A 26,517-nucleotide genomic window follows, 5' to 3' on the forward strand; every position below is an offset into this window, starting at 1 on the left:
ATCTGCCTCTGTCTCAACAGAAGAAACAGTGCCCTTTAGCTGCTGTGGACAATCCTGATGTAAACCATTTCACCTTATTCATTCTTACACCTCAACATCTTCTGCTACTATCTCTAAGTCCTCTCAGTGGGGATCCCAATTCAGCTATTTCCCCTCTCTCAGCCCACTTAAAAGTGTATCCCCCATGTGCAGCCTATGTGCTATGTGATACGGCAGGGTTGTTCAACTGGCGGCCCGCGGGCCAGATCTGGCCCATTTATTAATCCCTTTGATCAATTCTTAACATTAAGAAATTATCTGCAAAAAAATCCCTTCCAAAATCCGGCTTTCAGTGCCAAACTCTCTCACATTACATACGCTCACATACACAAAACACACACACGTACATGCATATTGACGCCACACACACACACACACTCACACATAGACACACTTTCACAATCTTCACATACACTGCTACTACTCTGTTTATTATCTATCCTGATTGCCTAGTCACTTTTAAACCTACCTACATGTACATATTACCTCAATTACCTCAACCACCTTGCACATTGACCCGGTACCGGTACTCCTTGTATATAGCCTCGTAATTGTATTGTGTTACTATTTTTTTCTTATTTGCAAATGTTTCTTACTTTTTAACTCTGCGTTGTTGGGAAAGGGCTCGTAAGTAAGCATTTCACTGTAAAGCCTATACCTGTTGTATTTTGTGACAAATACAATACACACCACTACTGTGGTTGCCTATACAGTAGTGTGGTTTCTAGCAGTTTCTAACATTTTTTTTGCGGTTTCTAGCGCCTATGTGGCATGTTGATTTATTTGAGGTTTTTTTTCACATGAATTTGGCTCTAGCATTTGAACGGTTTATGCTAAAAATATTATGACCTCATTCTTAAAAGCTACAACTCTCAGGAACTCGTACCTGCCTTTTCTGATAACCCTAACCCTTCTGTTTCCCTGTCTGATAACCCTAACTGTTCTGTTTCCCTGTCTGATAAACCTAACCCTTCTGTTTCCCTGTCTGATAACCCTAACCCTTCTGTTTCCCTGTCTGATAACCCTAACCCTTCTGTTTCCCTGTCTGATAACCCTAACCCTTCTGTTTCCCTGTCTGATAACCCTAACCCTTCTGTTTCCCTGTCTGATAACCCTAACCCTTCTGTTTCCCTGTCTGATAACCCTAACCCTTCTGTTTTCCTGTCTGATAACCCTAACCCTTCTGTTTCCCTGTCTGATAACACTAACCCTTCTGATAACCCTAACCCTTCTGTTTCCCTGTCTGATAACACTAACCCTTCTGATAACCCTAACCCTTCTGTTTCACTGTCTGATAACCCTAACCCTTCTGTTTCCCTGTCTGATAACCCTAACCCTTCTGTTTCCCTGTCTGATAACCCTAACCCTTCTGTTTCCCTGTCTGATAACACTAACCCTTCTGATAACCCTAACCCTTCTGTTTCCCTGTCTGATAACACTAACCCTTCTGATAACCCTAACCCTTCTGTTTCCCTGTCTGATAACCCTAACCCTTCTGTTTCCCTGTCTGATAACCCTAACCCTTCTGTTTCCCTGTCTAATGGGAGGGAAACAGGGACTCATTTATAACACACCTAATGACTGAGGGAAATTAATTCAATGCATACTTCCTTCACACTGGAATTTGGCATTTGTCACGTACGTGAGGGGAGACGGACCAAGGCGCAGCTGATGTTGAGTTCCACATATTTATTATAAAGTGAAACTTAGCAAGAACAAAACAAAATAAATCAATAAACTAACAACGAAACGTGGTGCACAAAACACAAAATAATATCCCACAAACACAGGTGGGAACAATAACTACTTAAATATGATCCCCCTTTTAGAGACAACGATTACCAGCTGCCTCTAATTGGGATTCATACAAATCACTAACATAGAAACAATAAACTAGAACCCCACATAGAAATAATAAACTAGAATACCCCCCAGTCACGCCCAGTCATGCTTAGTTTTCAGATTTTTTTATGTGACCTAATTACTTTAAAGAAGCTTTTAATAGTTGTTTAAATAAAAACAAATAATGGTGTCGTGTCTTTGGCTATGCCGGATTAAGTGATATGACATGCTATTCTATAAAATAATTTCTCCGTAATTAATATTACCTGATTGAGCTAATCATGTAAATGTAATTAACTAGAGAGTCGGGGCACCACAAAATAATATTTATAGAACTGTTATCTTCCGAATAAACTCTTAAAAACAATAGCAGTCAATATTAATCATCTTAATTCAGTCTCATCTGAAAGTTGTAAATTCTTGGTTATCTGCACAAACCCTGGCTAACAAGTTGAATCAGCAATGCAAAATTGGGTTTCATTATTTATTTACTAAATACCTAACTAATCACACAGAATTAGACATACACATAATTAGCGGGCAGAACAGATATGACAGGTGCTTACACAAAAGAAAAGGGCTGGGTTTGAGTGAAAAAGCGGGAAGACTGAGTAACAAAGGAAGAAGCTGTGCTATCGTAAATACAGAATCACATTTTAGAAGCTAAAATCACATTTCATGCCATCACGAATAAGTTCATATTCAAACATTTCAATTGAACAACAATTCCATGTGAATCTGATAACTCTGATGTGTAGACTTTCCGCTGTAAAGTTTATGTCATCTTATCATTGATGAGAATGTCTGAGATGACAACCGAACTGACATCATATCCATTAAGTACCACCGCATATGTTCAATTGGTCGGATTACCAGAATATAGTTCATTTCCCCCCACCTTCTGATGTTCCCAGAATCTCTATGTTAACCAAGGAGTTTGCAAATGTAACATCAGTAGGGTAGAGAGAGGAAAAAAGGGGGGAAGAGGTATTTATGACTGTCATAAACCTACCCCCAGGCCAACGTCATGACAGTGGTGAGCGAGAGTTGCGCCTTTACCTTTTCAATGATGATAAAACATATTGGTTTGCACCTCGACTCACGTTGACTGAGCGTCCTCCACTTCTTTCCTGATTACTTTTAGCAACATTTAATATGAAGAAAAGTGCTTTATTGGTGTGTGTGCGTTGCTTTTTTATACAGTTCTTCCGAAGCATGTGGAAGTAATAATAACCCTTTTTTACATCTGGCCGCCGAATAGTCCAGTCAAACAGCATCAATCGTAAGGGATCTAACCAGGAAACGTACCAACGTTTTTTAATCAGTCTTATCTTGATTAGAGATTGATTATTTCTCTCACCGCTGCATGAAGAGGAGATATTTAACACAGGGCATGACTCCTTCTGGTCACTACACAACCATACATGCTAGATTAGGCTTGTTAACCCTGGAGTCCTTGCTCAGTTGCCAACCTGGAACCTCCTTAATACAATCATGGCGACGGCAACCTCGTTTAACCCTTCGCCTCTCCATAGCAACACTTCCCTTTCCAAGTCGTTGTTGTAAATCAGAATGTCTCCTCAATCAATCGATCTGTTCAAATGAAGCTAAAACATGGCAAAAAATCTCATGTGGCCCCTTACTAATAGCTTTGGACAAAACTGAGACATGCTGAGAATGTCAGGATGTTACAAATTAAAGAAGTTTATGCCAATTTAGTATGTATTCTTTGCCAATTGTCTTCTATATTAATACACGTCATTGGCAGGATGTCTTCCTGGAAGCGTTATGCCTGATATAGCCATGCCATTTCTAGAATGTTATGCAGAATAGGGGAGAGCCAGTGTTTTGTAAAGGACATCAACTGTATAATTAACCAATAAGGCACGAGGAGGTGTGGTATATGCAGTGGTGTAAAGTACTTAAGTAAAAAATAATTTAAAGTATTTTGGGGTATCTGTACTTTATTTTACTATTTTATATTTTAGCCTACTTTTACTTCACTACATTCATAAAGAAAATAATGTACTTTTTACTCCAGACACTTTCCCTGACACCCAAAAGTACGTATTGCATTTTGACAGGAAAATGTCCAATTCACACACTTATCAAGAGAACATCCCTGGTCATCCCTACTGCCTCTGATCAGGCGGTCTCACTAAACACAAATGCTTCGATTGTGTTGGAGTGTGCCCCTGGCTATCCGTCAATTTAAAATAAACAAGAAAATGGTGCCGTCTGGTTTTACTTTTGATACTTAAGTATATTTAAAACCAAATACTTTTAGACTTTTACTCAAGTAGTGTATCACTGGGTGACTTTTTTACTTGAGTCATTTTAAGGTATTTTTACTTTTACACAAGTATGAGAATTTAGTACTTTTTTCACCACTGTGTATATGGCCAATTAACCACAGCTAAGAACTGTTCTTATGTGTGACGCAATAGCAGAGTGCCTGGATACAGCCCTTAGCCGTGGTATATTGTCCATATACCACAAACACCCGAGGTGCCTTATTGCTATTATAAACTGGTTACCAACGTAATTAGAACAGTAAAAAGATACGTTTTGTCATACCCGTGGTATATATAATATACATTTTTACCTAGAGCTACGTGTACTGTAAAAGTAGATATCATTAAATAAGAATAGCTTTGTGACTTTTTGTCAGAACAAGAGGAGCTTGTTATATTTGCATAGAGATGGTTGTCATTGACTTTTAGGTTCCTCCTGAATGTTTACCGTTGGATGACTGTGGCTGCATCTTCATGATCCTAGACTGAATCTGGCTTGTGCACGGTAGTTACGAAGTTCCACATCTAAAATGAGATTCACGCCACGTGTTTTTATCACACATCAAGATGGTGAATTTGTTAGAGCTTGGGTGAGGAGACAAGTGTATTAAATGTTTGACTTTCTGGATCTTGAAGGCTAAATTCCTGCCGGGATCAGTCCGTTGTGGTTGTAGAGAAAATGTCAGATTTTTTCCCTCAAGGGTTATCATTTATCCTCTGAGAGAGAGACTATGGCCATGTGGCATTTTATTGATTTATTCTGCAGAAAAACACTTCAAATGGTTGGTATGTGTAACGTGTGTCAGCTAGATGGAATTGGAATTAACAAGTGGTATTGATCTAACGTTAAATAAATGTGTTAGTAGTTTGGTACAAGCCAGGGTTCTGATGCCTTAGCATTTAAAGAAATGCCCAGTGCTCTTTTTGTGGTTCACTGTTTTTTGACCAGTTGCATACTGTACATTTCCGCTCACTCCCTCCTGAACAGGAGTACATGCTCCTTAGAATATATTGAAAGTAACTTGCTCCGAATTCTGCTGTGAATTCTCCTTGAACCAAAGCTAATGTTTAATCTCCCTAGTCTCGCCCTAGCCGCCCACAACCATTTGGGCTTCCCTGTTTGAAACAGTCACCTACACATTAGCAGTGTGACAGTGTCTGTTGGCTTTTGTTGTGTTGGGTAATGTAGGCATCGCAGGTGAAAGTCCTTTGCTATTGATGGGTAGAAAAATAATGAGAGAGTTTTACACACACTCACAACTGCACGGTGCTACCTGCTGAGTGGTGCAATCCAAACAAGACAAATTTATACAGGATCTCCTTTCATTGGCTTGACGAATGTGGTTGTCATGGCAACATACTCTCTCACTGTCTCCTCCTGCAGTGCGTACAGTTTTAACCCACTGGAAGATGTTTTCAAGAAATGAACAAAATCACAATGCATATTTAAATAACACGGATCAGTGGGTATGCTATTTTCTGATTTTTTTTTATAACAATACTGTTTTAGCGTTCTAAATGTAGAAGCATAGAGACAAAGGTTACACACTACAGCACAAAATGCACTTTTAGTTTCATGACGTTGTCAGTACCCTGTGCCCCTTGGTACCCGACTGTGGTTATGTATCTGCATTACCTTCCTATGACTGGGGGTTTATAACCATCCAAATGACAAATGATTTAACTATAGAAAACTTAACAAACGTACAAAAATCCAAAACCAATAATCATCTTGTCTATCTTAATAGCTATAAGCTATACCAGAGCCTGTTAACAGCATACAATAATCATATCCACTTGGCTTTACAATACTCGCCAATGTGTTTGCCTCTCCTTGCTCCAGCTTTGAGGAATACTGTTCTCTGAAACATGAAAACAGGATCACCACACTGAGTATTGAAGACCAATCATTCATGTGATGTGCAACATCAAGTACTTTATCTAAGCAGGCATGATGAGGCCTTTTTTATGTCTCTGCTCCATCTAGCCGTTGGTCTCACTGCCTGTCCGGAGCCAGTGGTGCCTGCCAATGGCATCAAAACAGCGGACAGGTACATGGTCAATGAGGTGGTGTCATTCAGCTGTGAACCAGGATACATGCTGCAGGTGAGAGCTGTACTGTGTTCCCACTGCTGTGTCAACGTGCTGCTAAGCTTTATCCCCTAAGTCAATGTGTAAAGACATTGTGTGATGTGTCGCATGTCTAGTATGCAAAGTCAACTCAGCAAACTTTGATTTGTCTTTGAGTTCAGTGTGCTGAGAACCCCCTACCTTCACATTATAGAGAGAAACCCCCTACTTTCACATTATAGAGAGAAACCCCCTACATTCTCACATTTGAGAGAGAAACCCCCTACCTTCGCATTATAGAGAGAAACCCCCTACCTTCTCATTATAGAGAGAAACCCCCTACCTTTACATCTGAGAGAGAAACCCCCTACCTTTACATCCGAGAGAGAAACCCCCTACCTTCACATTATAGAGAGAAACCCCCTACATTTACATTATAGAGAGAAACCCCCTACCTTTACATCTGAGAGAGAAACCCCCTACCTTCACATTATAGAGAGAAACCCCCTACCTTTACATTATAGAGAGAAACCCCCTACCTTCACATTATATAGAGAACCCTCCTACCTTTACATTATAGAGAGAAACCCCCTAACTTCATATTATAAAGAGAAACCCCCTACCTTTACATTACATTATAGAGAGAAACCCCCTACCTTTACATTATAGAGAGAATCCCCCTACCTTTACATTACATTATAGAGAGAAACCCCCTACCCTCACATTATAGAAAGAAACATCCTACCTTTACATTACATCTGAGAGAGAAACCCCCTACCTTTACATTACATTATAGAGAGAAACCCCCTACCTTTACATTACATTATAGAGAGAATCCCCCTACCTTTACATCTGAGAGAGAAACATCCTACCTTTACATCTGAGAGAGAATCCCCCTACCTTCACATTATAGAGAGAAACATCCTACCTTTACATTACATTATAGAGAGAATCCCACTACCTTTACATCTGAGAGAGAATCCCCCTACCTTTACATTATAGAGAGAAACATCCTGCCTTTACATTATAGAGAGAAACATCCTACCTTTACATCTGAGAGAGAAACATCCTACCTTTACATCTGAGAGAGAAACCCCCTACCTTTACATTATAGAAAGAAACATCCTACCTTTACATTACATTATAGAGAGAAACCCACTACCTTTACATTATAGAGAGAAACATCCTGCCTTTCTATTTTCCAGGGCCACTCTCATATATCCTGTATGCCAGGGACCGTGCGGCGCTGGAACTACCCTCCCCCTCTCTGCATTGGTAAGAACTTCTACTTGGAAGTGGTCACATTCAAGGCATTGGTTTACTGTTTCAGTGTTATTCATTTTATGCAATATTTTTTCAATGTGTGCCACACATTATGTGCATTTTTATTTTCCAGCAAAGTGTGGTGGAACAGCTGTTGACTTGGCCAATGTTATTTTAAGTCCTGGATTCCCTGGCAACTACCCTGGTAACATGGATTGTACATGGAGGATTCTTTTACCAGTTGGATATGGTGAGGAACCTGCTATGATAATGATAATGATAAGAAGCCATGGTTAATTTTAGTAATGCCAGAGATAATAGATTTATTTTTATATCATTTTTGTAATAATCTCCATTAGCTGTTGCAAAAGCAGCAGCTACTCTTCCTGGGCTCCACACAAAACATGGAACATTACATAATACCAAAACCATACCATACTTCCTAAATTATTTTGCTTAGAATTCCTTACAATCAAATGCCGACCGTATTATCTTCCAAGAGAATTCTCTTTGATTATGGTCACAACCGTGTAACTGGAAACCAGAGGCTGCATTTATTGTAGCTGGGGATTTTAACAAAGCTAACCATACTGACCAATACAATTTGATTTGATTTGAATGCAGAACATTAATAGACAATATATTCAGGATTTACATCTCTCCCTGGAACTAACAAAATGTAGTTGTTGTTCTGTGACGTCTTCCTTTTGGAAATGGATCCCCTTTAGTTATCCTCTTTCTCTATCTACATTTTGAGACATTTGCAGTCAGTTTAGCAATTTACATGAGAGCTGTGGGTTGCAGCCCACGTATTTGCGGTGCTTCACAGTTCAAATGACTCCAGAACAAAGTAAACACTCCAGATGTTAACAAGGTAATTGTGTGTGATTTATAAAGCTATTCAGGCTTTCGTCTGAGCACAAAGAATTCTCTCTACCTAACCCAAGAAAAATATCGTATACTGTATCCAAAAGCAATTTTCTGCCGTATCAAGCAAGAACTTCACAAGTAAGAACAAGAATGATAATTTTGTGCTGTGTGTGTGTACCAAAAATGCATTAGCTTGTGTTGTTTACAGGGCCCAATATTTTAAAAAATATATATTTTTAAAAAATACACAAGAGGCTTTGCAGACACTGATGACAGCTTTTAGGACAGACAGAATGGGTAGGATAAAGCATTGTGAGAAAGAGGTACATGGCTGCATAACAACAAGATTATCGTTCAAAGGATTCTCCTAAGCATCACCAAGTGGCAAATGCTTTCTTCCAGCATCAGACCTTTGCTACACTTGGAAGAACCGAACATAACATAACAGAAAAAAATGTATTGTATTGTATTCATTTCCCATTTCTGTGTCTCCCCTGGAAAAACATGAGCTGAACTCAGTATTAGATTGCTGAATAATTTCTACCAGCATAACATATTAGTGAGTTGAAGAGTTTTTCTCAACATGAAAACATGATGTAGCTTGACAAAAAAAAGGTTGGTACAGTTGGTCAAAAGCACATTAAATGAGCCAAGGTAATGTCTGCTAAATGCATTACATGATTACACAACACATTTCACAACATCACTGTTAATAGTTAACACTTTAGGTAATCTCTAGTGAACAGATCTGTCTAAACATACAGTAACTGGTACTGTAGAATCTGTCAAGAAGGAATCAATTATTATTATTTTTTTAATTTCACCTTTATTTAACCAGGTAGGCCAGTTGAGAACAATTTCTCATTTACAACTGCGACCTGGCCAAGAAAAAGCAAAGCAGAGCGACACAAACAACACAGAGTTACACATGGAATAAACAGACACACAGTCAATAATAACACAATAGAAAGTCTATATACAGTGTGTGAAAATGAAGTAAGATTAGGGAGGTAAGGCAATAAATAGGCCATAGTGGCGAAATAATTACAATTTCGCAATTAAACACTGGAGTGATAGATGTGCAGAAGATGAATGTGCAAGTAGAGATACTGGGGTGCAAAGGAGAAGAAAAAAAATACAATATGGGGATGAGGCAGTTGGGTGGGCTATTTACAGATGGGCTATGTACAGGTGCAATGCTCTGTAAGCTGCTCTGACAGCTGATGCTTAAAGTTAGTGAGGGAGATATGAGTCTCCAGCTTGAGTGATTTTTGCAATTCGTTCCAGTCGTTGGCAGCAGAGAACTGGAAGGAAAGGCGGCCAATGGAGGAGTTGGCTTTGGGGGGTGACCAGTGAAATATACCTGCTTGAGCACATGCTGCTATGGTGACCAGTGAGCTGAGATAAGGCGAGGCTTTACCTAGCAAAAACGTATAGATGACCTGGTGCCAGTGGGTTTGGCGACAAAAATATGAAGCGATTGCCAGCCAATGAGAGCATACAGGTTGCAGTGGTGGGTAGTGGATGGGGCTTTGGTGACAAAACGGATGGCACTGTGATAGACTGCATCCAATTTGCTGAGTAGAGTGTTGGAGGCTATTCTGTGAATGACATCGCCGAAGTCAAGGATCGATAGGATAGTCAGTTTTACGGGGGTATGTTTGGCAGCATGAGTGAATGATGCTTTGTTGCGAAATAGGAAGCCGATTCTAGATTTAATTTTGGATTGGAGATGCTTGATGTGAGTCTGAAAGGAGAGTTTACAGTCTAGAAGGGCGGGTAAGTGCCGGCAGTGATCAGTTGAGGAGCATGCATTTAGTTTTACTTGTATTTAAGAGCAGTTGGAGGCCACGGAAGGAGAGTTGTATGGCATTGAAGCTCATCTGGAGGTTTGTTAACACAGTGTCCAAAGCAGGGCCAGAAGTATACAGAATGATGCGAGAATTGAAGCCTGTGGCACCCTGTGGCACCCCCACTGCCAGAGGTCCGAACAACAGGCCCTCCGATTTGACAAACAGAACTCTGTCTGAGAAGTAGTTGGTGATCCAGGCGAGGCAGTCATTTGAGAAACCAAGGCTGTTGAGTCTGCCGATAAGAATGCGGTGGTTGACAGAGTCGAAAGCCTTGGCCAGGTCAATGAATAGGGCTGCGGTGGTGGTTATGATATTGTTTAGGACCTTGAGCGTGGCTGAGGTGCACCCATGACCAGCTCGGGAAACCAGATTGCATAGCAGAGAAGGTACAGTGGGCATCGAAATCATTGGTGATCTGTTTGTTAACTTGGCTTTCGAAGACTTTAGAAAGGCAGGGTAGGATAGATATATGTCTGTAACAGTTTGGGTCTAGGGTTTCTCTTCCTTTGAAGAGGGGGATGACTGCGGCAGCTTTCCAATCTTTAGGGATCTCAGACGATACGAAAGAGAGGTTGAACAGGTTAGTAATAAGGGTTGCAACAATTGCGGCGGATAATTTTAGAAAGAGAGGGTCCAGATTGTCTAGCCCAGCTGATTTGTAGGGGTCCAGATTTTGCAGCTCTTTCAGAACATCAGCTATCTGGATTTGGGTGAAGGGGAAATGGGGGAGGCTTCGGCAAGTTGCTGTGGGGGGTGCATAGCTGTTGACCGGGTTAGAGGTAGCCAGGTGGAAAGCATGGCCAGCTGTAGACAAATGCTTATTGAAATTCTCGATTATCGTAGATTTATCGGTGGTGACAGTGTTTCCTAGCCTCAGTGCAGTGGGCAGCTGGGAGGAGGTGCTCTTATTCTCCATGGATTTTACAGTGTCCCAGAACTTTTAGGAATTTATGCTATAGGATGCACATTTCTGTTTGAAAAAGCTAGCCTTTGCTTTCCTAACTGCCTGTATATGTTGGTTCCTAACTTCCCTGAAAAGTGTAATATTGTTGGGGCTATTCAATGCTAATGCAGTACGCCACAGGATGTTTTTGTGCTGGTCAAGGGCAGTCAGGTCTGGAGTGAACCAAGGGCTATATCAGTTCTTAGTTCTACATTTTTTTAACGGGGCATGCTTATTCAAGATGGTGAGGATGGCACTTTTAAAGAATAACCAGGCATCCTCTACTGACGGAATGAGGTCAATATCCTTCCAGGATACCTGGGCCAGTTCAATTAGAAAGGCTTACTCGCTGAAGGGTTTTAGGGAGCATTTGACAGTGATGAGGGGTAGTCGTTTGACTGCGGACCCATTACGGATGCAGGCAATGAGGCAGTGATCGCTGAGATCCTGGTTGAAGACAGCAGAGGTGTATTTAGAGGGCAGGTTGGTCAGGATGATATCTATGAGGGTGCCCGTGTTTACAGATTTAGGGTTGTACCTGGTAGGTTCCATGATAATTTGTGTGAGATTGAGGGCATCTATCTTAGATTGTAGGATGGCCGGGGTGTTAAGCATATCCCAGTTTAGGTCACCTAACAGTATGCACTCTGAAGATAAATGGGGGGCGATTAATTCACATATGGTGTCCAGGGCACAGCTGGGGGCTGAGGGAGATCTATAACAAGCGGCAACAGTGAGAGACATATTTCTGGAAAGGTGGACTTTTAAAAGTAGAAGCTCAAACTGTTTGGGCAGTTCGAGCACAAAAATGGGATGTGTGGGCAAACGAGCAGCAATATTTCCAGTGTTTGGATTTTTCATCACTGGTTATTTGGACAAATCACGATTTCATGATTTCACAAAATCACGATCAGGTGTTAGCATCTAGGGGAGGGGACATTTGACCCATAGACTTGCCCGTAACTTTCAAAGACAGTGCGAATGTTTTGATGCATGTTTTGGTTGTGAAATAAACATAGTCCATCAACCGAAGCCTTTGTCCATACAAAGTATTGGAAAGTATTTCATATGTTTCTGTGTTTTACAGGGGCTCATATTCAGTTCTTCAACTTCTCCTCTGAAGACAACCATGATTTTTTAGAGGTGCGAAATGGGCCGCAGCACAGCAGCTCTCTGATTGGACAGTTTAGCGGAAGTCAGCTGCCGCCCAACCTGCTGAGTACAACACATGAGACCGTGATTCACTTCTACAGTGACCACTCTGAAAACAGGCAGGGATTCAAACTAGCCTACCAAGGTGAGGTGTACTTCATTTTCATCCACCATGTCTAGCATGGTTTCCCCTCACCTAAAAGAGCTTGGTTTGTATTGGTTTCAATTGACAATTTGTTGGCGCTAGGCTTGGATGTTGTTTTGGGGCATTTGTGTCAAATCTGGGAAAGAATCTATGGGAATGTCTGATGTGAAATCCTTATTGATAGTGTTTTTATCTGTCATCTGTTGATATGGTTTAGCTTTCTTTTTAGGTTAAATGCAAAATAGATGGAATGTCAGCTTCAAGGACTTAAGTACCTGTCAGTTAAGTTATCTGAGAATCTGCCCTCTCAGGATCATTGAGAGGTTACTCTGTTATGTTGCTTCTCCCGCCTGGACAAAGCATTCAGAATCAATGGAGAGCGGCATTTAGATGTTGAGTGCACTTTGATGTTATGGGGCTATTTTGCTTCCACTGGTCCTGGGGTTCTTGTTACGGTCAATGGCAACTGTAGATGTTGAGTGCATGGCTTCCACTTTTCAAGAGATAACCCTGTGTGTCATCTTCTTCCACATATAGACCAGAGGGTTCATATCCTGGCTTTTCCTCTTCTCCTCTTACCAAAAAAAAACACCACATCTCATTTAACAATTGCTCTCTCATTGTACGCAAAAAGAATGTGAACTTGATCATCAATTTCCAGCACTGTCAAGCTTCAATAGATTTTTGGAGTAACGTTGCTGTAACGTTGCTGTATTTTTTAGGTTGAAACAGAAAAGTTTATTGGTTTCCTGGCATCCATTCTTTGTTGTTGGCGTTATGCTTGAAATAGACATGTCATAGTGACATTTCGTGAAAATGTGTCTGACAGGTGTCATGTGTGTTCCAGTACTGTCTCAAAAGGTTAAGTGGGATGGGTCACCTGTGGGCTGTTGACGACAGTCCATATAATTTGTTTGAACATTTCTTGTTGAAATATGTTTTATTTTGTTGTGATGTATGTGCATTCCTGTTATAAGAAATATGTATTTTTATTGCATAAGCTTGTAACCACAGTTTTTTTTCTGACTTTCTCTCTTTTGTTTTAGCATATGAATTGCAGAATTGCCAAGACCCTACTCCATTCCCTAACGGATATATTATTAATAATGACTACAATGCTGGCCAGTCAATAACTTTTGAGTGCTTTCCTGGATACGTTCTGATTGGACATCCTGTGCTCACATGCCAACATGGAATCAACAGAAAATGGAATCATCCCTTTCCCCATTGTGAGGGTGAGCATGGGTTAATATTATACATAACATATATTTTACCAAAAGCATCAATAGCTTCTTTGCTTCATTTATCAAACTATTTTAGAATGTATTTGTTAGGACGTTTTTATCAGCCCTATACTCGATGTTATTATATAACCCTCGTAATACTGTTGTGAAGTTCTGTTATACTGTATGAAAAAAGGCAGCGTTTCCCAAAACTGCCTCTCATATTACTGCCTTTGAAAACTGCTCCAGTTGAGACCCACACTACTGGGACATGTGCTAAATTTCTTCTGCATTGAGCAGTGTACGAGCTGGCAAAGGCTTACTCAATCAATACCTGCAAAGATTTGTTAGAGCTGTCCCTCATTCAACGACACCTTTCAGCGTCATGGTATTGTGTTTTGGAGGTGTATTTGGTAAATTGGGTTCTTGATGAAGTTATCACTGCATCCCTTTTGGGTTCAAAGTTGTGCAGGATTAACTAATCCTAGATACCAGTGAAAGAGACACTTACCATGATAGTATAACACAGTATGGGGTTTGCACTGTTGTCAAAACTGCTCTCGTGATTGCTGCTCATAAAATTTAATCTACAAATAATACAGTGTACAGATATTTGAAATTAAGGTTCAATTGGTGAAGAAATGTTCTTAAGTTGTTAGCAGACAAATAACTCCAATCTATTTAACATAAATTTCTACTATATGCTCTACGTTTAGCAGACAGTTTTATTCAGAGCAACTTACAGTACTGAGTGGATACATTTAATACTTTTTCCCCCTGTTCTGGTCCCCCGTGGGAATCGAACCCACAACCCTGGCTTTTCATGCGCCACACTCTACCAACTGAGCTACATGGGACAAACCCTCTGTGATGATACCGCCCCGTCTTGTCTTCTACTGCAGCTCCATGTGGCTACAATATGACAGCTCAGAATGGCACCATATTCTCGCCCCAGTACCCAAATGAGTACCCTAACTCACAGGACTGCACCTGGCTTATCACCGTGCCACATGGACATGGTATTTACATCAACTTCACCCTGCTTCAGACGGAGCCTGTCACAGATTACATTGCTGTATGGTAAGGGATTAATGGTTTCTCACAAGCCCCATCAGTTCAGAATTGGCTGATATGTCTTTTACTGTGAATAATTACCATGTACTTCAGAGTACAGGACGAGCAGGTTGACGTTTATTGGAATGAGTCTTGTCCTGAAGGCAGAGCTGAGCGATTTCTGCTAGATGGGGCAGTCAAAATTGTCTGTATTGTAAAAATTCTAGAAAAATAGCTTTTTGGTCTTAATTTAAGGTCAGGGTTAACACTCAGTGTGGTTGAGGTTGGGGTCAAGGTTAGGTTTAGGTTTAAAAATCCGATTTTATGACTTTGTGGTTGTGCCAGCTAGTGACCACCCACTGGGCACAGACGTTCAACGTCTAGTTTTGTTTTATATTTAGTTGAATTGTCAATGAACATGAATTCAATGTGCAAATCCAATTAGTTTTCCACATTGATTCATCGTCATCAAATAATTTTGGGGGGGTGAAATGACATAGAAACAATGTTGATTCAGCCCGTTTTTGCCCAGTGGACACTCTGCGGAGCTGCATCCAGAACAAAATTCATGACGAAAACGCTAACCTGCACAGGAAAACCCAGAGTTATACTGTAAATACAGCAAGACAGGAAACAAATCAACATAGTGCTTTTTTATTCCTTTTACTAGTGAAGATGAACTTGAATGTCACAATATAATAAGTGCATGCCATGGTTTAATCTGCAGCACCCGAGAGTGGATTAAAACTATGTATTTCAATGGGTAAAATACACACTTTCTGCCACAATACAGCCCTCTGTGAGTTACATGGATAATTCATCTTCAGAAGCCATTAAAGGAGGCCAGTAGTCTGTAAAGTCATCATTTTTTGCTGTTTTCATTCAACACTGTCTGTAATGTAATGGTTTTTATATGAACGTCAGCACAAATCTTGCTATAGATTTGAGAGCAAATCAATTCAACCATGCCACACTGAAATTCTGGACATTATTACAATGTTTAATGTGTGTGTTATAAATGTAATGCTCTTTCAATGTGTTCTGGCCTCTTCCAGGGATGGCCCTGAGCAGAGCTACCCACAGCTTGGGATTTTCAGTGGTAACACAGCGCTAGAGTCAGCCTACAGTTCTGTCAATCAGGTCCTTATCAAGTTTCACAGTGACTTCTCCACAAGTGGATTCTTTGTCCTCAATTTCCATGGTCAGTTTCTCTTCCCAATCAAACACATGTTGTAGCTATAATGCAATACTGTTACTGCTAAAGCTTGCTGATTCACTGTTTCGAAAATATTTCAGAAATAAAGTTATCTCATGTTTTTACCTTGTGACCGGGTGAATGTGGTCAATTGTCCTCTAACAGATTGTATTTATATGTACAGTTGAAGTCAGAAGTTTACATACACTTAGGTTGGAGTCATTAAAACTCTCCACAAATGTATTGTAAACAAACTATAGTTTTGGCAAGTCAGTTGGGACATCTACTTTGTGCATGACACAAGTCATTTTTCCAACAATTGTTTACAGACAGATTATTTCACTTCTAATTCACTGCATCACAATTCCAGTGGGTCAGAAGTTTCCATGCACTAAGTTGATTGTGCCTTTCAAAAGAAATCAGCCAAGACCTCCACAATTGTAGACCTTCACAAGTCTGGTTCATCTTTGGAATTTCCAAATGCCTGAATGCACCACTTGCATTCGTACAAACAATAGTATGCAAGTATAAACACCATGGGACCACACAGCCTTCATACCACTCAGGAAGGAGACGCGTTCTGTCTCCTAGAGATGAACGTATTTTGGTGCAAAAAGTGCAAATCAATCCCAGAATAACACCAGGACTTGTGAAGATGCTGGAGGAAACAGGCACAAAAATATCTATATCCACAGTAAAACAAGTCCTATATAGACATAACCTGAAAGGCAAGGACAAAGCCACTGCTCCAAAACCACCATAAAAAAGCCAGACTACGGTTTGCAACTGCACATGGGGACAAAGATCGTACTTTTTGGAGAAATGTCCTCTGGTCTGATGAAACAAAAATAGAACTGTTTGGCCATAATGACCATCATTTGGAGGAAAAAGGGGGAGGCTTGCAAGCCGAAGAAAACCATCCCAAACATGAAGCACGGAGGTGGCAGCATCACGTTGTGGGGGTGCTTTGCTGCAGGAGGGACTAGTGCACTTCACAAAAAAGATGGCATCATGAGGCAGGAAAATGATGTGGACATATTGAAGCAACATCTCAAGACATCAGTCAGGAAGTTAAAGCTTGGTCTCAAGTGGGCCTTCCAAATGGCTAATGACCCCAAGCATACTTCCACAGTTGTGGCAAAATGGCTTAAGGACAACTAAGTCAAGGTATTGGAGTAGCAATCACAAAGCTCTGACCTCAATCCTACCGAAATTTGTGGGCAGGACTGAAAAGGCGTGTGCGAGCAAGGAGGCCTACAAACATGACTCAGTTACACCAGCTCTGTCAGGAGGAATGGTCCAAAATTCACCCAACTTATTGTGGGAAGCTAGTGGAAGGCTACCTGAAACATTTGACCCAAGTTAAACTATTTAAAGGCAATGATACCGAATACTAATTGAGTGTATGTACATTTTTGATCAACTGGGAATGTGATGAAAGCAATAAAAGCTGAAATAAATCATTCTCTCTACTATTATTCTGACATTTCACATTCTTAAAATAAAGTGGTGATCCTAACTGACCTAAGACAGGGAATTTTTACTAGGATTAAATGTCAGGAATTGTGACACTGAGTTTAAATGTATTTGACTAAGGTGTATGTAAAACTTCAGACTTCAACTGTATTTGCCCATCCCTTTATCTTGTGTGATTTCTTAGTTTTTTATGTTTGTCAGATAGATGAAATGATAGAATACGTATCCATAAGTATGGTATACTGTGGATTATGTGATTTTGGCAAATTACTTATTCATTCTTTCTCTCCTCCAGCCTATCGTCTAAAGAAATGCCCACCTCCACCAACAGTGGAAGAAGCTGAAATAGTATATGAAGATCAAGATTATGAAATAGGTAAGTTTGTACCAGAGAGATGGTCAACACTGGGTTATATAATTCAACACAGAGTTGCAGTGGGACGTCAGACAGTGACCCGCTACATGATTCAGTTTAAACATGTTGCTATGTGACTTTGAATCAAAGAGGTATACCATGCTGGAGTGTGAACCTTTATTTGAAATGATCTTGGACAACCATGTTAGGGGTAGATAGCAGGCTGTTATGTAATATAGCTGTTGGCATTGTCTCGAGAGACATAAACTTAATATCCAATGTAGGTTTCCATCAGACGTTGATGATATCACATCTGCTATAAGACGTATGAAATCATGATTTTGTCCAGGAGACGTTGTGAAGTATCGCTGCTTCCCTGGATTTACCCTGGTCGGCAACAGTGAGCTTACCTGTAAGCTCAACTCTCATCTCCAGTTTGAGAGTCCTCCGCCAACTTGTGAAGGTAAGGGAATGTTCTGACCTTTTTCTGATTATTTTATTTATTATTCCATTTATAACAGGATGTGAACTTTCAGCTCAGATAATTCCAGTTATCAGTTTACCTGCCTGTTTTTTTTTATCTGACATTCTACCCTTGTTTCTTTGTATCCTTCTGATGACTCCTTTATACGACACTATTACTAGACATTGTTCCAAGGTGTGCATCAGCCTGTTAAAAAACAAAGTACAGCTAGAGTGTAGCTAGAGTCTCTGTGACTATTAGAAATCGAAGCTCTGACTGAACGTGAGTCACAGATTGAATGGCTTATGAATGGTGTGCATATCATTTCTAATTATAGTGCCAATATGATGACACAGATGGAAGGCAGCAGTATGGTTCCATTAGCAGAGCACAAAGTACATTTTCTAGAGAGATATGGAGATAAGCGCAGCAGAGTTTCCTTAAATGTTGTAATTCCGTAATGCAGCTATGGTCCATTCGGTTTGTTTTCATTATCATTTGCCCACAGGGTAGAAGTGGAAAATGCCTTCACATTATTTCTTGCCATAGATCACTAACCCTGAGCTCATTTGGATTTAGCAACCTGGAAAAGTTCAAGAGAAGTACAGTTGAGGTGATAAAGATGTGTACTGTAGCAGTAACTAACTATTTCTCATTTGTCTGCATGTGTGTGTTGTGCGTTTAGCCCAGTGTCCTGCAAATGAAGAACGCTCCTCCTCATCAGGAGTTATCCTTAGTCCAGGTTTCCCTAAAAACTACCCCAACTCTCAGACCTGCTCCTGGGTCATCAGGGTTCAACCTGCGTACACTATCTCCATCTTTGTCGAGATGTTTCAGAGTGAGAAGCAGTTCGACGAACTTGAGCTCTTTGACGGTAATTTCCTCTTCCAATAAGTCATATGCATGTTTTATTTTGTTTGTTTTAAAATGTTTATGCCATGTCAGAGATTATTTAATGTTCAAATGCCTTACAACAAGCACTGTCATATGTGAGTGTTACTTTTGCTCTGTTAGGACCATCTGGCCAGAGCCCTTTGCTGGTGGCCCTTAGTGGAAATCACTCCACACAGTTAAACTTTACAAGCAAGACCAACCACCTTTACCTGAGATGGTCCACTGATCATGCAACCAGCAAAAGAGGATTCAGAATCCGCTACACAGGTTTGTAGTGCATAATATGTTTCAGTGTGTGAAAAGGCTTTAACGCCCATGTGCTGTGGGCATGTCTATTTCTACTAATGCATCATCATTCGTATGTTTCATAACAGACACCAAATGAAACATTTGAATTACAGGACATTCAAAAAGTGGGACAGCGCCATAGCTTTTTTTCTCTTGTATGGGTGTCAGAGAAGCTTAGACACTAGCCTCTGTCCTCTGAGGCAGTTGCTTTGGATCTAATGTAGGTCAAAGAGTGTGAGGCAGTCAGACTTTTACGAGTTAGCCCTCATTAGACTGTATACCTGCAGGGATCCTTTTGCAAGTCCTCCATAATAGAGGTCAAAGATCCGATAATGAATTTGGCTGAATAACCGCCATGTCCGGTGCCTCAAACCGACATTTCCACCAATGACCAAACATGATATATAGCTCACAAAACCCAGTGGCAATGATTACTCTCCATTTCTTCTCTCTTCTTTTCTCTCCCTCTGCATTTTCTGTTGCTTTTCTTCTCTCAATTCATTTTAGTCGATAATTTTGCCGTTCCAGCCCCTGTGCTGGTTATTATTCCAGTTTGTTTCCACATGTTTCCCCATTTATTCAATTTGCCATCCCTGGTGCGAAAAAAATGACTCTGTAAAAAAAATTGTTACATTGCATTGAGGCCTGACGTGTCAGAATGAGTGATGGTTTCTGAAGGCTTCAGAGTGGCTACCTCAGTGCTGTCAAACTATGTAAAAGTATTTTTAAATAATGCATGGATGTTGAACACAGACAGGGTAATACACCTCCGTTTGATCTTTACAAAACTGCTTTGGGAGTGAAGAAGTCTTTACCCAGCCAAGGGATTTTTTCCCCTTTGTCTTAAACAGTCCATTGGTCTTTCATCAAAGTAAATAAGAATGATGCCTGGAGTTTTAACATGAGGTCTAATCACCTAGAACCTAGACGTAACCATTTAGTACTAGTCATCTGGTGGATGGATTTAATCTAATGTTATACCAATATAATGTAATATGAAGTACTAATGTATATCTAATGTTATACTAATATAATGTAATATGAAGTACTAATGTATATCTACTGTTATACTAATATAATGTAATATGAAGTACTAATGTATATCTAATGTTATACTAATATAATGTAATATGAAGTACTAATGTATATCTAATGTTATACTAATATAATGTAATATGAAGTACTAATGTATATCTAGTGTATATCGTTAATCATTTAGAAGGAGGAATGGTATACAAAGCACTTAAATTGCTCCTTTCTTTTCAATGTAGCTCCTTATTGTAGCATTAACGACCCACCTGGAAATGGAGGGGTGCTTAACCGAACAAGAGAGATCCCAGGAAGCAATCTGCAGTACTATTGTTATGCTGGCTACAGACTAGTGGGGCCCAGAAATTCCACCTGCCGGTTACATCCGAATGGACTGTATCATTGGGATACCCCAGCTCCACTATGTCAAGGTAATGCAGTATGGCGAATGGCATTTACAGACTCGAGGGGGATTCACTTTAATGTCTGGTGAAAGTCTTGCAAATGTGATTGGGCTCCGTCTTGTCACAATGTTGACATGTGTTTGTGGAATTGTGATTCATTGTCTATTTATTTTTCTCCTTGGTCTTCAACATAGCAGGCTACAATTCATGAATATTTCTTAATATCATAGAACATTTCTTAATGAATAGATTCTGAGAAGTCTTTTAACAAACTTTATTCAGAAATATATAATCATTGACAGTCATGTAACTGACCCTTTCTGCATTGTGTTCACTAGTGTGACAGCCCATTGCTGTAATGAGGTGTATATTTGCATAAAGGAATAGAGTCTAAGATGGAGCTAATTACTTCTGGGGGTTTTATCTTTAATGCCTGTTTGCGATAGAGCATGCAAGACAATTATCTATTTTTAAGGTACAAAGGAAACTGTGTCCACACATTTGTGGTAAACTACAGGTGGGTAACTAGTGAACAAAACAAGATAGCTGTTTGTTATCCTCACTAAACCTGATAGGAAATTATCATTTGATATGATGAGATCGTCTGTTCAAATTTGCACTGTATTCTTAAACATGGTATTCGAACGGTAAGCGTGGGTTTAAGCAAGTGAATGCCACAATCTTCAACGGTAAATTTCTGGTTTCCATTGTACTCTAATAGTTGGTACATACTAACATCTTAGGTACATACTTTGCTTACTTCCTCTTTATCCCTCCCATTTGAGACACAAGGCCACTATAGTCAGAACACAGAACACTCCTGTGATGGGAAGTGTCCATAGTGTCTACTAATTATGTGCCATAATTTCTGTAAGTGCTGAGAGTAATCCATTCAGCTGTTCTTAAGGTCATGGAGAGGCAGTGGAGGATTCTGGCTTCTCTGTTTAATCAAATCAAAACAAATGTTATTAGTCACATGTGCTGAATACAACAGGTGTAGTAGACCTTACAGTGAAATGCCGAATACAACAGGTAGACCTTACAGTGAAATGCATACTTATGAGCCCCTAACCAACAATGCAGTTTAACAAAAAATAAGAGTAAGAATAAGAAATAAAAGTAACACGTAATTAAAGAGCTGCAGTAAAATAACAATAGCGAGACTATACACAGGGGGGGTACCGGTACAAAGTCAATGTGCGGGGACACCGGTTAGTTGAGTTATTAAAGTAACTATGCATAGACAATAACAACAGAGAGCAGCAGCGGTGTAAGGGGGGGGGGGGGGTCAGATAGTCTGGGTAGCCATTTGATTAGATGAGTCTTATATCTTGGGGGTAGAAGCTGTTTAGAAACCTCTTGGACCTAGACTTGGCACTCCGGTACCGCTTGCCATACGGTAGCAGACAGAATAGTCTATAACTAAGGTGGCTGGAGTCTTTGCCAATTTTTAGAGCCATCCTCTGACACTGCCTGGTGTAGAGGTCCTGGATGGCAGGAAGCTTGGCCCATGTTGGCTGTATGCACTACTTGGTGTGCTTGGACCATGTTAGTTTGTTGGTGATGTGGACACCAAGGAACTTGAAGCTCTCAACCTGCTCCACTAATCCAATTTAAACGTAAGGTTGTGATCAAAGTGGACAAGAAAACAGCCTAATTGGTCCCACTGCTTTTACTGGAACTATGAAGACATCTACTAGCTTGAATTGTTCTAGAAATATGTTGCTTTGTTGCTTTTGTAGATGTTCCTGTTGCTTTGGAAGATGAAATTCTGATTTGAATATACAGTTGCAGGGTGAGAAATTATCGTTTGATGAGAGTATAATTTTTTATATTTTCATATCTTTCCATTGGCAGCTATATCTTGTGGAATCCCTCAGTCTCCTGCCAATGGTTCATTCCATGGTTTCCAGTACACAGTAGGAAGCAAAGTTAACTACGAGTGCAATGAAGGGTACAGGATGGAGACAAGTTTCTCCACGAGCGCCGTCTGTCTGGAGGAGGGGACATGGAGCAATGCTGCACACCCACCTCTTTGTTTACGTGAGAAAAATAACCCTTTGTTTCTATGCCAACGGTATGTTAAAATCGCCTGCCTCATTGAGCCACTGCAGTCAATGCATGTCTCATTAACATCCTCCTTAGAGAGTAATTTGGAGCAGGTAACGGGTGAGCAATAATGACTAGATTTTTGCAGTTAAGCACTCACACAAAAGAAATGGTAGGATGCAACCCCGCCTCCTCAGGCCTGCATTACCAGAGACACTCTCGGCAATCATATTTAAGTCATTTTTAGGACATGACTGTTTAAATGACATGTTCATACTACAATGAGTGTGATTTATGTGAATATAATATATATATATATATATATATATATATATATATATATATATATATATATATATATATATATATAATAATGCTATATATATATAATGCTCATTATACTTTCTAATTTGCTTTGGCATTTCTCAGTTTTATTAATAGAATGTAATACTATGTATATACTGTAGGACAAAGACCGATAACGTACACATCAAAAGACTTTTAGAATATCAAATCACTAAAGTTGGAGAACGTAAAGGAAATGGAAATTTTTTTCTCTGTCATGTCTGTATTTTTGAGTGTGTTCAGAATGAAGGCCAGGGTCACGGTATTCCATTAACTCTGGCCTGTTCTCTCTCCCCCCACAGCGATCCAGTGCCCTAACATTGAGAGCGTGCTCTCAGAACACATGGTGTGGCGGCTGATCTCGGGGTCACTGAATGAATTTGGAGCTCAGATAATGCTGAGCTGCACTCCTGGCTTCTACCTCGGAGGACAGAGGACAATCAAGTGCTTAGCTAATGGAACATGGGCTGGAATTGAGGAGAGGTCTACCTGCAAGAGTAAGATACATACTGTGCATGTACCACAAGGCTGCAGTGCTTAGAGTTATAGAAAATAACATTTAAGTAATTTAGCAGATGTTCTTATCCAGAGCGAATGACAGTAGTGAGTGTATACATTTTCATATATATTTTTGAATACTGGTCCCCAGTGGGAATCAAACCCACAACCAAGGCTTTGTAAGCACCATGCTATATCAACTGAGCTACACGGGAAAGATTATAATTTGTAAGAATAGAGTGCAAGATACTTGACATTTCGAGTATGAATAGTACCTTTTTCTAATTACTGAGAGCAATTTCATTGTCTGACCGGGGCTGTAATTCAGACTGGCAGTTAATAAATCGGAAATCCTCTGTGCCTCTTTGTGGCTCCCAGTGTAGTTCTGGACCGTAACATGTATAATCCCCAGGATTTGGTGTAGTAGCTGGAAAGTCGTAAGGAAGTATCCAAACTTGCTATTTGTTTTGATCACAGCTCTACCTATATCCTCTACTTAAACATGTTGTGTAAACAACTGCAGTGGTGATGAAGTAATCATGGAAAATAGCCTCTGCCTAATTAGAGGTCAGAGGGAGAATGTAAATATTTTGATTAGCGGGGACTTAATATTTAATGTGTTTGCATGCCATTGTGTACATGCAAAGGCACATTGGCCTTGGCTTTGATTGGGTGCATCCAGGAGTCCCTGGTGTGTTTTCTGATCATTCCCTGGGTACCTCCTTACGGGGAAGACATGCATTATGCTCAGGGATGGAATCTAAGGATTTTGGGCACTGGCCAGCTGGGCTAATAGAATAGACCATTATTTTTACTAGCCTGGGTCCAAACTCTGTCATGTGAAACTTAAAAAGAAAACATTTTACTAGCTGGTGGGTTAGTTGGGAAAATGTTCTGATAGCCCGGTCAGAAAAGTACTAGCCTCGGGCTTGCAGGATAGCTTCATTTCCATCCTCTATATGCTGCATGAGTACTCATTTTCATCAATAGCCAATGTCCTTACATAATGTAATGTTTGGTGCCTCCTTTCTATTATGTGGTGAACCAAACTGTATGTGAATTTAAAGATGGTGAATGCACAATGACAAACAAACAAGCCTACTGTTGCATTTGTTAGAATGGTCTGACAAAAACAAAAAGGACAATATATAATGAATGTTAGCATAACAGCCAGCAATGTGTGTTTACATAAGGTAGTTGGATATCTAAATGTATTGTAACATTTACAGGTAACTTGTGAGGGCTGAGTCAATCAGCTGCTGTAAGACAAGACGTGCCACTTCCCCATTTAGTGTTTGAGTACAAATACACCAGTGGAGGCTGGTGGGAGGAGCAATGGGAAGATGGGCTCATTGTAATGCCTGAAATGGAATCAAGGGAATGGAGTCAAATGTGGTTTCCATATGTTTGATGGGTTTGATATTCCAGCCATTACAATGAACCCATCCACCTATAGCTCCTCCCAACAGCCTCCACTGAAATACACAATTCTCTGCATGCCTTTCATTCAGGGATATCTAGTCATTGTAGATCAAAATGCTCCACTAATCAGTCCTTATTGTGGAATTTGTTTCCACTCAGGCACAGTGGCGTGCAACCAAGTATAACTCAGTCTCTGATTGTCTGTGTCACTTCCAGTTATCTCGTGTGGGGACCTCCCCTCTCCTCCCTATGGCAACAAGATAGGAACCCTGACTACATTTGGCGCCACAGCGATCTTCATGTGTAATACAGGATACACACTGGTGGGGTCACATGTGAGGGAATGTGGGGTCAACGGGCTCTGGAGCGGAGTGGAAACCAAATGTCTTGGTACAGTATAAATGTTTTTTTTTATGATTAAGATTTCTGTCTTCTCATCCTGGACGAGCTCCAAAATTGTATCATCCTGGATGTCCCCCAATGTTATGATCTTGGACGAACACCAAATGGGGTAGAGCACCTTTATGGTTTTCAAATCATTATGCCAGAAACACATTAAGATTCCTCAGGTTACAGTTGATCCGCTTCAAACTCTTGAAGGTCAACCTCTTTAAGGTAATTTCGCTTCAATTACCAGTGTCCAAATTTGATGTAGGGTAGGCAACTTCTTATACTGACCATTCTATAATTAGATTTACCCCAGCAGTCAACTCCAAAATGTCAGTAAAAAATGAAGATATATACAGTACCACCAACATTATTATCAATTAGATTATCGATCAGATAAAATTATCGAGGCAGTTCTCACCACAAAGACATGAATTATCAGGGGAGGAAAGGATCAAATGTTTTCATATGTCAAAGTGCCAAATGGTTATTACAGTTCTGAGACCATTTCAAATATGTGTGTTAGGGAATAGAAAGAAAGTTTGCATCTCAAATGTACTCGTTCATGCCAATCCACACTGTCTCAACTATTTCAAGTATCATCTAAGAACTGAAAATAAGATGCAGGTATCTGGTTTATTCTCCCTTCTAGCTGGCCACTGTGACTCCCCTGATCCAATCATCAACGGTCACATAAGTGGAGGTGGCTCCAGTTATCGTGACACTGTTGTCTACCAATGCAACCTTGGCTTTCGCCTTATTGGAACATCGGTTCGGATCTGTCAACAAGACCACAGATGGTCCGGACAAGCTCCTGTTTGTGTTTGTAAGTGGATAAACTTAAGTTTTGATATTGCCTTCATCAATTATTCCTTAATGATCAGAGATTTACAGGAATTCTCAATTCTCAACCCAATCACCATCACTAATAATTGTGTAAAACAATTTTTGCTCTCTCTTGGCTT

At 40.1% G+C, this 26,517-nt stretch overlaps 1 protein-coding gene across 1 annotated transcript in view; it reads left to right on the forward strand.

Annotated features, from left to right (window-relative positions):
- Window positions 1-26,517, forward strand: part of LOC110499391 (CUB and sushi domain-containing protein 1) — a 412,624-nt gene that overhangs the window by 360,169 nt on the left and 25,938 nt on the right. Inside the window, exons 38-53 of the mRNA XM_021576507.2 lie at window positions 6,163-6,281; window positions 7,451-7,520; window positions 7,642-7,758; window positions 12,262-12,471; window positions 13,518-13,706; window positions 14,597-14,774; window positions 15,803-15,948; window positions 17,714-17,794; window positions 18,123-18,236; window positions 18,922-19,110; window positions 19,251-19,397; window positions 20,690-20,878; window positions 22,709-22,894; window positions 23,548-23,742; window positions 25,382-25,555; window positions 26,205-26,378. Coding sequence (XP_021432182.2) covers window positions 6,163-6,281; window positions 7,451-7,520; window positions 7,642-7,758; window positions 12,262-12,471; window positions 13,518-13,706; window positions 14,597-14,774; window positions 15,803-15,948; window positions 17,714-17,794; window positions 18,123-18,236; window positions 18,922-19,110; window positions 19,251-19,397; window positions 20,690-20,878; window positions 22,709-22,894; window positions 23,548-23,742; window positions 25,382-25,555; window positions 26,205-26,378 — 2,478 coding nt within the window. The remainder of the gene's footprint in view (window positions 1-6,162; window positions 6,282-7,450; window positions 7,521-7,641; window positions 7,759-12,261; window positions 12,472-13,517; window positions 13,707-14,596; window positions 14,775-15,802; window positions 15,949-17,713; window positions 17,795-18,122; window positions 18,237-18,921; window positions 19,111-19,250; window positions 19,398-20,689; window positions 20,879-22,708; window positions 22,895-23,547; window positions 23,743-25,381; window positions 25,556-26,204; window positions 26,379-26,517) is intronic.

Source organism: Oncorhynchus mykiss, chromosome 20, assembly GCF_013265735.2.
Source record: "Oncorhynchus mykiss isolate Arlee chromosome 20, USDA_OmykA_1.1, whole genome shotgun sequence".
Lineage (NCBI taxonomy): Eukaryota > Metazoa > Chordata > Actinopteri > Salmoniformes > Salmonidae > Oncorhynchus > Oncorhynchus mykiss.